Consider the following 14049-nt stretch of genomic DNA (forward strand, 5'->3'; position numbering starts at 1 on the left):
ATCGTTCTGTTTTTCAGAACCTACAGGAGAAGAAAATAATTCCCTGCCCTCCATTCTATGATTCGGATAATCCTGTCAAAGGTATAGTATCTCCTCAGGTTTGGCTTTGTGACTGGTCGGTGTCACAATAATGTTTGTTTTCGTAATGTCGAAAACGTTTCTTTTTGCAGTTGAATTTCTGAGTCTATCATTTGTCCATCAAACGTAGTGTAATCCAGGCAGATTGTGGAGTCCGGTGATGCTCATTCTTGAGTGGTCCAGTGTTCTGTGTTTAAAATAAACGTGATCCTCAAAACGTCAATATGCCAAAAAAAAGGGGGGGGGTAATAAGTGAAACTACATCACTGAACTTGGTTGTGGAAATATAAAGGTGATGTGCTGGAGTTTTTGCTGCAGTTGTTATACAGTACAGCATATTGCATTTTGCAGCATGAATTAATATTTTATCCCCTGTAATTTAGGTGCCGAGGTTGTTTCTTTTTTAAAAATATTGCTGTATCATTACTGCATTCCCCGGCATCTCCAAGTATGGCTGGGGGGGAACTGTCTGAAACCCTGGAGAACTGCTGCTAGTTAGGGTACACCAGTTTTCCGCAACTTGGCGCCCTCCAGTTGTGTTGGACTACAACTCCCATCACCCCCAACCAACATGACCAATGGGAGTTGTAGTCCAACACATGTACCGGGTTGAGGAAGGCTTGTTTAGAGAATACTGAGCTGGATGGACTGATGGTTGGACTAGGGATAAGGAAGAGCCCTTATGTGGAGCTGGCTGGCCCTTTTCAGATAGGCTTATTCTCCTCCGTTTCTTCTTCCCAGTCTTGGACGTGTTGTGGGTCGGCACTTACGTCTTCACTATCGTCTACGCAGCTGCAGATGGGACCTTGGAGACGGCACCGGAAGTGGTGATAGCTGTGCTTCCTGTACGTGTGTAGTAGGGCTGGGGAGAACACTTATTTGTCTGGCGTTTAAGTCTTTGCTGGATGGTTTATTGTCACGTTTTTGCTTGATCCTTGTCTCTGGTTGGTCTACACATAGAGTGCTGGCATGTCATTTAAGTGGCATGTGTCTCCCGCACAAGCGTGTGTTTTTTAAAATTTATTTAATTTACAATATCTATATACTGCTCCACATCAAAGATTTTGGAGCAGTGAACAAGATAAAAGAATAAAACACCATATTAAAACAATTAAAACATTTTAAAAGAAACAGATTTTGAACTTAATGAAGTTTTTAGATGGAGGAACATGAGAGTCCAGCTCCACATTCTCCACACCATGCATAATTTTGTACATCTCTATCCTGTCTCCCCTTAGTTGCCTTTTTCCTAAGCTAAACAATCCCAGCTGTTGTAACCTTCCCTCAGCTGGGGAGTTGCTCCAGCCCCTTGATCGTTTTAGTTGCCCTTTTCTGCACTTTTTCCAACTCCACGATATCTTTTTTTAGGTGTGGTGGCCAGAACTGTACACAGTATTCCAAGTGGGCTCGTACCATAGATTTGTGTAAGGGCGGTATGATATTGGCAGTTTTATTCTCAATTCCTTTCCCAACTCAGTCCTGGGAACCCCTCCCTGTCACCTGGAGCGCTACAACCCACGCACACCTGGCTCAACTTCCCCACCATGTGCCATAACAACTTGTTCACCTACAGGAAAGGTTCTCAGCCATGACATCGGCCTGGTTCACACATAATGCTAACCCATGGTTTGGGCTGTTGAATTCTGGGTTGTCGTGATGTTGAATGCAGCTACACTAACAAACCATGGTTTGTTAAGCACAAATAACCCAGAAAAAGAAACTATGTTTTCTTGTTGGGCTGTGAATTCTGCATAGTTTAAACCATGGGTTGTCATTACTTACGTTCCCAGAACTGTGCCTTGCCAGTTATAGTTGCCTCATAGTTACCTTGCCAGGCTACAGAGGTGGCAGGCAGGAGTGGCCAGAAAAAGCAGCTGTTCTTCATGCCAGGATTACAGCATCGCAAAGACATTTGGGATACAAGGAAGGAGCAGGTGAAAGAGAAGGGGAACAGACAAACCAGGGATTGAGAGAATAAATGGTTTGTTTGATGTTGTAGGGCAACAACCAGTGAGCTAACGGTAATGTGCGCACTAGGCCAGTGTCCACACTTCTGCCCGGAATGTCGATTTTCCTACGGACATAAACACCCAGCCGAACAAGGTTTTAAGTATTAGGAGACTGTGGCTTTTTGTAGCAGTCGAAGCACCTTCGTAACACATTAGGCCGTTGTTCTTGTCCACCATCCAGATAGGCTGCACCTGGCGTGTTGGTGGGAAGCCATTTTATATGCACCTTTCCATTCTTTCTCTCCATTCAGAAAAAGGAGGACAAACGGCCTGAGATGTTTGTGAATTTTATGGAGCCCTGCTATGGCAGCTGCACAGAGAGGCAACACCATTATTTCCTTAACTATGTGGAAGACTGGTAAGTAATGGAGAGCTGCAGTCAAGCTCACCTACAACTTTTGCTCTTTGCACGATTGCACTGTCTGCTGTATCAAGTTACATGACTGCTGTCATCAGGATGGGGAGCAGTTCTGGAGTTGGGTAGAGGTACAAACAAAATGCTTTCTTCTTTTGGATTTTCAACAAGCGAGGAGGAGCTGAGGAACCTCATGACGAAGGTGAAAGAAGGAAGTGCAAAAGCTGGGTTGCAGTTAAACCTAAAAAAAGCCAAGATTACGGCAACCAGCTGGATTGATAACTGGCAAATAGAGGGAGAAAACGTGGAGGCAGTGACAGACTTTGTCTTTCAAGGTGCAAAGATTACTGCAGACACTGACTGCAGCCAGGAAATCAGAAGACGTTTATTTCTTGGGAGGACAGCAATGACAAATCTTGATAAAATAGTGACGAGCAGAGACATCACACTGACAACAAAGGTCTGCATAGTTGGAGCAATGGTATTCCCCGTAGTAACCTATGGCTGCGAGAGCTGGATCATAAGGAAGGCTGAGCGAAGGAAGATCGATGCTTTTGAACTGTGGTGCTGGAGGACAATTCTGAGAGTGCCTTGGACTGCAAGGAGGTCAAACCAGTCCATATTCCAGGAAATAAAGCCAGACTGCTCACTGGAGGGAATGATATTAAAGGCAAAACTGAAGTACTTTGGCCACATAAGGAGAAGACAGGCTACCCTGGAGAAGATGCTGATGCTAGGGAAAGTGGAAGGCAAAAGGCAGAGGGGCCAACCAAGGGCAAGGTGGATGGATGATATTCTGGAGGTGACGGGCTCGACCTTGGGGGAGCTGGGGGTGGCGATGGACGACAGGAAGCTCTGGCGTGGGCTGGTCCATGAAGTCACGAAGAGTCGGAAGCGACTGACCGAATAAACAACAAAAACACCATGAACGATTTAACAAAAAATAACTGAGAACTGCACACATACAACTCAAACCTTAAACCACTGTTAATGACAAATCACACTTGGGTACCATTAGACCAGCACCATCTGCTTTCTCAGTTCCTTCAGTCTGTTCTTGCTGGCTTCTGTTGCTGAGCTTCCCTCTTCTCTCCTGGCTGAAAGGTAATCTGTCTGCCTCTTCACATAGGAACAACATAGGAAGCTGCTTCAAACTGGGAAAGGCTGAGCGAAATGCTCCAGTGGTCTGACTTTATATACAACAGCTTCCGATGTTACCGGACAGCTGACTTGTACAGGCTTGGAAATCCAACTCTCCACGTGGTATTGATGGCTGGATTGCAGAACTGGCAACCCAGGAGTATCTAATGTTTTCTATGAAGCAATAGCTTGTATACACTATTGTATATAAGCTATTGCTCCAGCTACTGGGCGGTATATGAAAGAATGAAAGAGAGAGAAAGAGAGAAAGAATACACTTAACCGCATATGGGGTGTCTTTTTGGAGTGCTCTGATATCTGTGCTGTCCCAAAGCAACAGCCATTGTTGTGCCCTAATATTTTCTGGCTGCTCATCCAGATGACACAGAACTCCTCCTGCCTCCTCTCTCTCCCCCCCCCCGGCCCCCACTCTGTCTTACTTACCCAGATGAAGGCAGAAGACTGGACTGTGAAGTCACAGAGATCAAAGCTCTATCAAGGGTATAATTAAAATATGTGGGCCTTTTTTCTGCATAATTGTGTATCACCCTAAGAAGCAATTATTTGCTGGTGGGGTGGAATTGCCCAAATCAAGCTAATGATTCCTCCCTTAAATCAGGAAGGAAAATTGTGCAGGTCAGCCTTCACTGGCCAGCGCATGGAGTGTGCGGTTCACACAGTACCGTATACATTCTTTGGGGCCTCTCTCTGTTGCGGGACAATAATTCCTTGGCTGGCTGAGCATGTGAGCTGACCTTTACTCTCCTTTTGGGGAGATGAAAATTGGACTAGAAAAAGAACTTGTGCTGGGGGAAGGGATGTATGAGTCTGTACGTCTTTTGACTTACAGGGCAAAGCTACAGCTTATACATGACCCGCCTCTTAGGGCCCATCTTAGCCAGGCTTTGCTTGTTAAGCTTTTAAGAGACGGCTGTGAAACGAGGCAAAAGATGGCCTGAATGCAGATCTTTTCATTATTCGTGGGTGAACATCACACAAACCCTTTGTGTTTGTCAGCTGAGCAAAGTTCAGGCTGTATTAAAAGTATGCTCTTTGAAAAGGAGTGTTTTGTTCATGCTGCTTGGAGAACACCTCATGTCATTACTAGTTGGGGTTTCACGCTTCATGCAGTCTTGACTTTGTGTTTGTTTTTCAAGGGATCTGGTCCTGGCAGCGTCTGCTGCTTCTACAGAAGTCAGCATCCTCGCAAGGCAAGGAGACCAGGTAAGCCTGCTTCCTGTTCCTACAGCAAGCGTCTGTGTAAGACCAGAGGGATAGGGGGCACCGCTAAGAGAGGGTTGCAGAAGCTCAGGCCCAGGGGCCATATCCCCCACCCCCCCAGCATTCTCCAGAAGGCCATGCCTCCTTTCCTCTAACCACCAATCTTTTGGTGGCTTCCCAGCTTTTCTGCACTTTTTCCCCCATTCTAAAATGTCTCTCCTAAGGTTTACGTACTGGCAGGAAGAGCCTTAAGCTAAAATTTGCTGGTATTTTTGGCCCCACCCCTTTTGCCTTTGGCCCCGCCCCTCACTGGGATGCGAGACTTCTTTGAAATAGAATCCCACCCTCATGCTGAAAGCAGTTCTGCAGCTCTGCTTTAAAAGTTCTGAGTTCCAGTGAGAGAACAATTCCAGAGAGGCAGCCATATTGGTCCAGTGGAGCAAAAACAGCCAAGTCCTGTGGCATCTTCAGAAGGATTGATTGTTGTTATTTATTCAGTTTATACAGCCTTCTGTCAACATATGAAGATATCATAATTAAAAATGGAAAACATTAAACTATGACCTAAAATGAACAGCTCGGATTAAGAAGTGGCACGAAAAGCCAGCCCAAGGTTGTTAAAACCCAAGGTTGTTAAAACCCAAGCTTATTTTAAAAGACCTGAGTGAAAGGAAGAAAGGGTCTTCACTTGGTGCCCAGAAGACTGTAAAGAAGGTGCCTGGCAAGCCTTGCTGGGGAGGCTATTCCACCACCAGGGTGCCACCACCGAGAAGACCCTCTTCCTAGTAGCTACCTGTCTGCCTTGCTTCACTTGGTGGAGTACACAGAATAGAGCCTCAGAAGAGGACCTTAAGATTCAGTTGCGTAAACGTAGGAGAAGGCGAATCATGCCTTTACAGGCAGCAGCTTTTGTGGAGTAGGTCCTACTTCATCAGACGTGTAAGGTGTTAACTTCAGTTGGCAGGTGTGTGTGTGTGTTTGTACACCTAGGGTCAGGTTCCAGGTAGCTGGGGGAGCTCGCAGTCTCTCCGTGCAACCAGGCTAGAAGCAGGTGCGTGGTCCGACATAGGTGGGGCCAGGTTCCAGAGCAGCCCGCAAGGATCTGAGGGACCAGAGGCAGGTGTGGGGTCGAAGATAGCAGGAGGGACAGCCCAATCAGAGGGGGAAGAAGGGGGGTTAGGTAGCATCCGGACACCCCAGAGGTGAGGCTGGGGCTTGATAGGGCCTGGTGGGCAGGGATTGGCCCTTGGGGTCAGCTGACTGGGTGCTCAGGCAGACTGATGCTGCAGCCCTCAGCTATGCTGGATGGGAATTATGGGAGTTGCAGTCCAGCCCATCTGGAGGGCACCAGGTTGGGAGAGGCTGACCACAACGGTCCCCTTGAGACCCAGAGCTCGGTCCCCTTGAGACCCAGAGCTCGGTCCCCTTGAGACCCAGAGCTTGGTCCCCTTGAGACCCAGAGCTCGGTCCCCTTGAGACCCAGAGCTCGGTCCCCTTGAGACCCAGAGCTCGGTCCCCTTGAGACCCAGAGCTCGGTCCCCTTGAGACCCAGAGCTCGGTCCCTCAGTGGAAACAGAGCTCAGGCCCTCAGTGGAAACAGAGCTCAGGCCCTCAGTGGAAACAGAGCTCAGGCCCTCAGTGGAAACAGAGCTCAGGCCCTCAGTGGAAACAGAGCTCTGGCGATTCAGGAAGGCAGGCGTCCGGGTCTGTCTGCCAGGAATTCCACTTCAGGTTGCACCCTCTTCCTCCCACCCCCAAGGAGGTATAAACAGTGGGGCTGGAAGGCCATGAAATGTATGGAGGACAGTCTGTGACGTTACTAAGTAATGTGAAATGCAGCGGAGGCTGGTGGCTCTGATGTCAGTGGGGCAGTGAATCTGCTCCAGGTTTCAGCCAGAACCAGTCCGGACCCTAAAGGAGCTCTCCAAGTTGTGGAAGCGCCTTGGATGGTTCCTTTAGAGTCCTAAATGGTTCTGGCTGAGACCTGGAGCGGATGTGCCGCCCCACTGGCATTGGAGCCACCAACCTCCACTGGTCAGCTGGGCCCAGGTGATCCTTTCCCTCCATGTCTCGAGACAGAACTTCCACTCGGCGGGCGTCTCTTCTCTGGGGTGTTTGCCCTCCTCAGCAGTGAGGACCCGAGAGGCGGCCAGCGAATGGGCCCAGTCAAACTGATTCTCTTGCAGAACAACTGGGAGCTCTGGGTCCTGGAAGACTCCAGCCGAGCAGAACTTCCCGTGACGGATAAGAGTGACGACACCTTGCCTGTGGGGGTGGCCATCGACTACACCAGCAACGTGCCCATAACCATCAGTGAGTATCAATGTGGCCAGCAGCAAAGTGCCAAACCCGTTCACAGATGATCTCGAATTAGGGATGAGCAGCGACGGTCCCAAGGTAGATGATCACCATGCAAAAATGCCCTTTCAGGGCCCTCCAGCCCTCAGCTGTTTTGGCTGACTCACATCCCTGACTTGTGTGCATAGGAACCTTTTCCCTCCCAGAAAGAAAACAGCATTGCAGGACAATATCCTGGTTGTGTTGTTATATTTAATACTTTTATATTTCATATTGTTTTACTGTGTGCTTCTTGGTTGTAATTTCTCTGAACCGCCCAGCTTTGGCTATTGGGCAGTATAGAAATGAAATAAATAAAATGTTGAAGCAGAGGCACTCATCACAACGGTCCCACAGCCATGCTCCCAGGGAAAGTCCCAGAGGTGCAGGCTGCTGTGTTGATCCAGATCCACAAACCAGTTCTACCAGTTCTCGTCTCCCCCAGGAGCAAGTCTTCGGTAAAGCTGTTGGGTCTCAGCTGCCTGTTCAGGGCCAAGCCACCCCCAAATACCAGCAAGGGTGACTCACAGCTATGTATTTCAGGGGAGAAAAATATTTGGGTAAAAATACTTTGAATAAATTAAATAAATAATACATGCGCAATGTGTCGCCCTGCACATCGCTTCCTGGACCCCTCCCCGAGGGTTTGGAGGGCTGACCTCCAAAGTGTGGGCCCCACTGCAGAAGTTGGATTCCGATGACTTTCTGTGGCATTTCCACAGGTGAGGATAAGACCTTGGACCCAGTTCCGGTGCTGCTGCTGCTGTCTACCGATGGAGTGCTGTGCCCCTTTTACATGGTCAATCAAAACGCTGGCGTGAGGTCTCTCCTTGTGACCCCCGAGCCTCTCTCCGCAGAAGGGGACAGAGGAGCAAAATCCGCTGGTAGGTGCTGCTGCCTCCTAAGGAGAAAGTGTTGCTGGTATTTGTGGAGTTTGGGGGGTATATAACAGCCAAGTGAGGTAGCTGGGCAGCTGAAAGTATTGGGGAAGGGCTGCCATTTCCCCAGGTAGCTCCCTGTAGAAACACAACTGGCTAAAAGACTTCCAAATGAGCTGTGTCGACGGTAGGAATTTCCTTGTATTCTTTTGATGTCGAAACCACTTTGAATGCAGCGGAGTGACCAATGTAAAGCTCTAAGCAGGACCCGGCATGTGCAAGAGAGGAGATCAGAAAGGTGCATACTTGGATACCTGATCCTTACTTTTTGATTCTGATGTTTAGTTTAGCAGCGTTTCCATCGTAATAGCTCTTTGTTTGCAAGATGCTGAAAGGTAAAAATATTGGTAGACTTGCCTGATCATGCGGGAAACATACTTTTTTCAGTGGGACCCAGTGGGGGCTTGTAGAAATATGTGTGGAGGGAGAAAGTAAGCAGTATTTCTCCTACCCAGTGAAATTGACAGGCAGTAAAGAGAAAAGGAAGTACTTCACCCAGTGCATGATCAATCTATGGAACTCACTGCCACTGGAGGTAGTGATGGGCGGTGGCTTAGATGACTTTAAAGGGAGATTAGATCACTTCTTGGAGGAGGAGGAGAGGTCAGTCAGGGCTGTTAGCCATTGTAGCTAAATGGAACAGCTAAGGATGATGGATTTGTACAACGCTGCTGGAGAGCATCAGATTAGGGGAAGCTGATGTAGGCCATGATTCCTTGTTAGAAAATGCAGCATTGTTTTAGCAGTTGTCCCCTTTCTGAAACAAGCGGAATAAGAATGAGCAGATATGCATAATTTATAGGGCTCACCTTGGTGCAGAATTTTGGTTGGGTTTTTCTGAAGCACAGAAGTAGGACCATATTCAAATGGTTGAGGACTCTATCTAAGAAGAGCATAAGTCATGGTTGATCAGGCCTAGCCCAGCATTCTGTTCACAAAGCAGCCATCCAGCTGCCCACAGGAAACCCACAAGTAAGATATGATAGCAAGTGAGAGCCAGGGTGGTGCAGCGGTTAAAGAGTTTTGGACTGGGGAGACCTGGGTTCTAGTACCCACCCGGTCATGAAGCTTGCTGGGTGACTTTGGGCCAGTCACTGACACTCAGCCTAACCTTCCTCACAGGGTTGTTGTGGGGATACAGCGGAGAGGAGGAGGATCATGTAAGCTGCCTCGGGTTCCTTGCAAGAAGAAAAGAAGGCAGGAGATCAGTGTAATGTAATACTAATAGCACCCTTCCAGTTGTGTTCCCCAGCAACTCGTGTACATAGGCTCCCTGCCTCTGATCCTGGAGGTAATATGGAGCCATCAGGACTAGTAGGCATTGATAGCCTTCTCCTCCAGGAATTTGTCTAATCGCCTTTTAAAGCCATCCAAATTGGTGGCCATCACTACATTTCATGACAGCGAATTCCGCAGCTTAATTCAGTGCTGTGTGACGAAGCCTTTCCTTTGATCTGTCCTGAATTTCTCACCATTCAGCTTCATGAGATGACCCCACTGGGTTCTAGTATTATGTGAGTGGGAGCAAAATGTCTCCCTGTCCACTTTCTCCACACCATGCGTAATTTTGGACACCTCTATCATGTCTCCCCTCACTCTCCTTTTTTCTAAGCTAAATACTCCCAGATGCTGTAACTGAGGAGTCCCCAACCTTTTTGGACCCACAGCACATTTTGGAATTTGAGAAACTGCTATGGGCACCACCACAAAATGGCCTGGCTAATCAAGAGGTAGGCAGGAGAAACATAGCTAGGCTAGAGGCTGGGAGGGAGGGGGAAATGGGAAGGGTTACTTCCTGGCCTGCCCAATCTTCTTCTATCCATACTGGCTTTTCCCCTTTGAGCATTCTTGCACTGTCTCTCTCTCTCCCTTTCTCTCCACTCACATTCTCTAGCCTTGCTAGTTCTCTCTCTCAACCCCTTTCCTGTCTTTCTCTCCCTTCCCCGTCCCTTGCCTTCTTCTTTCTCTCCATTCCTAGCCCCTAGCCTTGCCTTTTCTCTCCTACTCACCCCCTTTATCTTGCTGTTTCTCTCCATTCCCAGCCTCTGGCTTCCCTATTTCTCTCCCCCCACCACCTCTTTACCTCACTGCTTCTCCCCCCTCTAGCATCGCTCTTTTTCTCCCCTTGACCCCTTTGCCTTGCTTTCTCTTCCTGCCTGCTGGACAGAGGCAAGTTCAGGAACAGGAAGGAGAACCTGGCATCCTAACATTTTTCAATTTTTCATTAAAACACTTTTTTGGAGGGGGCAGGGAGTGAAGAGCATTGCGGGTGCCATCGGAGGTGCCCTGTGGGCACAGTGTTGGGGACCCCTGTTGTAACCTTTCCACATAGGGGAGTTGCTCTAGCCTCTTGATCATCTTACGTTTTTCTTTAGTCTTCCCAGTTTGCCTTCTGGGAAATGAACATTTTGTGACTAAGTTGGTACTCAAAGGGTGAAAAGAACAATGTGTCTTACTTGCTTAACCCAGAGATGAAGGCTAAGCCCCATCCCTTTCCAGCTGTGTTTTTATGGAATGGCTTAATTTGGTGTGATGCCCGCCTTCCTTCCTTCCTTCCTTCCTTCCTTCCTTCCTTCCTTCCTTCCAGCTCTAGCTGGCTCATTTGTTGGCAGTATGTTTGATTCAGGTCGACACGATCCCTTCCAAAATCAATGGAGAATACAGGAAGCCCTTGACCAGAAATTCCCAGCTCAATTAAAATGAAGTTGACTTGGGCAGTCAGTCGTATCAATTGAGGGGTTGGCCTTCGGTCCAATCTGCCTGCAAGGCTGGAAATATACAAATCTCTTGTGTATTTCTTAAATTACTATATGTTTCTAGCCTGCCCCATCCTCAAACGTGACGCTGATAACACTGTTCCATGGATGTGCGTGCATGTGGCAGTGGTGGTCAGGAGTTTGCCCAGCTTCCTGGGGAAGGCAGATCAGATCAGAGTAGTCCAGGCCTTAGGGTGCAATCCTATGCATGTCTAGACAGAAAAAGGTCCTACAGCTCCCAGCATTCCCCAGCCAGGACCTGCGAAGCACAAGGTTGAAATGTAAAGGCCACGCCTGACGGGGGATTTGGGGACTGAATGTTTTGTGCTATGAGAGATGAAACAGAGCAGAACATTCTGAACGGGGTTCTAGTCCCCATTCGCCCATGAAGCTCACTGGGTGACTTTAGGCCGGTCACTAACTCTCAGCCTAATGTACCTCACAGGGTTGTTGTGAGGATAAAATGGAGAGGAGGAGGATCATGTAACCTGCCTGAGGTTCTTTGCAAGAGGAAAAAGGGTGGGATATACATGTAAAAATAAATTTTAAATGGTGGGCAATTCAAGACAGATCGAAGGAAGTCCTTCACTCACTGTATAAACTATGGAATTCACTACCACAAGATGTAGTGATAGCTGCCAATTTGGATGGCTTTAATAGGAGGTTTGACAAATTCATGGGGGAGAAGCCATCGCGGGCTACTAGTCCTGATGGCTCTGTATCATCTCCAGTATCAGAGGCAGTGTGCCTTTGCTTAGCAGTTGCTGGGGAGCACAATCAGGAAGGTGCTACTGCCATCGTGTCCTACTTGCGGGCATCTTAGATGCATCTGGTTGGCCACTGCGTGAACAGAATGCTGGACTAGGGGGGCCTTTGGCCTGATTCAGCATTTTCCTTCTTACTTTATTTTTATTTATTATTTATTATTAAATTTATTAATTGCCCACCTGGCTGGTCACCCAGCCACTCTGAGCGATGTACAGCGTATAATGAAACAGTTTAAAACAATAAAATTCTACAGTAAAAACGTTTTCTAAAATACCCTAACCCACCCCAAATGCCTGCCTGAACAACCATGTTTTTAATGCACGGTGGAAGCTCATTAAAGAGGGGGCATGGCGGAGTTCCCTAGGGAGGGAGTTCCACAGAGTGGGGGCCACCACACTAAAGGCCCTCTCCCTCGTCCCCACCAGTCTAGCTGTCCTGGCTGATGGGACAGAGAGAAGGCCATCCGAGGCTGATCTTGTTAAGCGGCCTGTCTGGTGTTGCTGGAGGCGCTCCTTAAGATAGGCTGGGCCGGAACCATATAGGGTTTTAAAGGTCAAAACCAACACCTTGAATTTGGCCCGGAAAACAACTGGTCACCAGTGCAACTCCTTCAGCACTGGAGTGATGCGATCTCGCCGGCGGCTGCCTTTAATCAGGCGAGCCGCCGCGTTCTGTACCAGCTGCAGCTTCTGAACCGTCTTCAAGGGTAACCCCACGTAGAGTGCATTACAGTAGTCTAAACGAGAGGAGACTAGGGCATGTACTACCGATGGGAGCAGATGGTCGGGAAGGAAGGGGCGCAGCCGCTGTATCAGATGGAGTTGATACAGCGCTGTCCGGCTCACAGCTGACACCTGAGCCTCCATGGACAGCTGGGAGTCCAAAATGACCCCCAGGCTGCAGACCTGGTCTTTTAAGTGTAGCCGTACCCCATTCAACACCAGGTCAACATCCCCCAGCCTCCTCTTGTCTCCCACCAAAAGTACCTCGGTCTTGTCAGGGTTCAGCTTCAGCTTATTCCTCCGCATCCAGCCACTCACCGTCTCCAGACATTTGGACAGGGATTCTATGGCCAACCTTGGTGAAGATTTGAACGAGAGGTAGAGCTGTGTGTCATCCGCATATTACGTTCCGATCTTAAATGTTCACAGTCCCTTTGGTCCCCAGTGCCGTTCTAGATGTGGATGCTGAGCAACATCTAGGTCCTCCATACTGTCATGCAGTAATTTGTAATTTCTCTCCCCCTGCCTTTCCAGGAAGTACTCCTCCTCCATCAACTGCTGCCTCTGCTCCCCCAAAGGTCGAAACGGCCCCAGCTGTCGCTGCCCCTGCCACAGCGTCCGTTTCCGGTGGTGGGGCAGCTGCGTTCTCCTTTCCCTCCTCCACTTTGAAGATAACGGGATCCGCCGCTGACACCCCTCCGCCGTACCCCTTCCCGCTGGAGGCCTCCAAGCCTCCCCCTGGTTCCAATCTGAGCGCAGCGGCCGGTTTCTCCTTCTCTACCACCCCCACCAAAGCGCCTCAAACTCAAGCCCCGTCGGCTGGCCCCATTCCAGCTTCTGCTTCCTCTTTCTCATTTGGGTCCGTGAGTTTCAAAACCAATGCCGACGGCTCAGTGGGCCCTCCGCCCTCTGCAACTCCCGTTGGGCCAAAGCAGAGTTTTGCCCCTTCGGCTTCCACCGTGAAAATCAACCTCAGTGAAAAGTAAGTCGCCTTTGAGCAGGCTTGCCTGATAGACACGTTGTTTAAAGCAGGTCCAGAAAGGTCTGAGCACATGGGTTTAAGGCGTTGGTGTGGAACCTCTGGGGTCCCAGGTGGACCAATCAGTGCATGGCCCAACTATAAAATTCACTACCAAAAGGTGTAGCGAGGGCCACCAATTTGGATGGCTTTAAAAGGGGGTCAGACCAATTCATGGAGAATTCATCAGTGGCTACTAGTCCAGATGGTTCTATGCTACTGCCGGTGTCAGAGGCAGTATGCCAGTGTTGCTGGGGAACATGGTTAGGATGGTGATCTTGCATTTATGTCCTGCTTGTGGTCTCCTGGTCAACAGCAGGTTGGCCACCGTATGAACAGAATGCTGGACTAGATGGACCCTTGGTCTGATCCAGCAGGGCTCTTATGTGCTTATGGCCTTCCTGGGGTCCCAGATGGCCACACCCCCTTTACCTGACCACCAATTATTTGGTGGCTTCCTTGCTTTTATGCAGTCACCCCCCATTCTAAAAGGTTGAAATGCCGGCAGTAAGAGCTTTAAGCTAAGATACGCTGGTATTTGGGGCCCTGACGCTTTTGCCTTTAGCTCTACCCACCACTGGAATGTGGCCCCCAAGAGGTTCTTCTGCATGTGGCATGCTGCTCCGGGCGACAGTCCTGTCTGGAGGCAAATGCCCTGGAGCTTCCCAGGATGAAGCATGCCTAATCAGGCATCCCCAACCTTTTTG

The 14049-nt window shown here is 49.0% G+C and overlaps 1 protein-coding gene across 3 annotated transcripts in view; it reads left to right on the top strand.

Annotated features, from left to right (window-relative positions):
* NUP214 (nucleoporin 214) overlaps positions 1–14049 on the top strand; it is a 97772-nt gene that overhangs the window by 10211 nt on the left and 73512 nt on the right. For all 3 annotated transcript variants that reach the window (XM_084820813.1, XM_084820811.1, XM_084820812.1), the window contains exons 6-12: positions 18–81; positions 820–923; positions 2339–2445; positions 4740–4806; positions 6990–7116; positions 7863–8024; positions 12859–13306. In XM_084820813.1, the coding sequence (XP_084676939.1) occupies positions 18–81; positions 820–923; positions 2339–2445; positions 4740–4806; positions 6990–7116; positions 7863–8024; positions 12859–13306 (1079 nt within the window). The remainder of the gene's footprint in view (positions 1–17; positions 82–819; positions 924–2338; positions 2446–4739; positions 4807–6989; positions 7117–7862; positions 8025–12858; positions 13307–14049) is intronic.

Source organism: Heloderma suspectum, chromosome 14 (assembly GCF_057233095.1).
Source record: "Heloderma suspectum isolate Gila_16-S chromosome 14, 16-S_ref, whole genome shotgun sequence".
NCBI lineage: Eukaryota > Metazoa > Chordata > Lepidosauria > Squamata > Helodermatidae > Heloderma > Heloderma suspectum.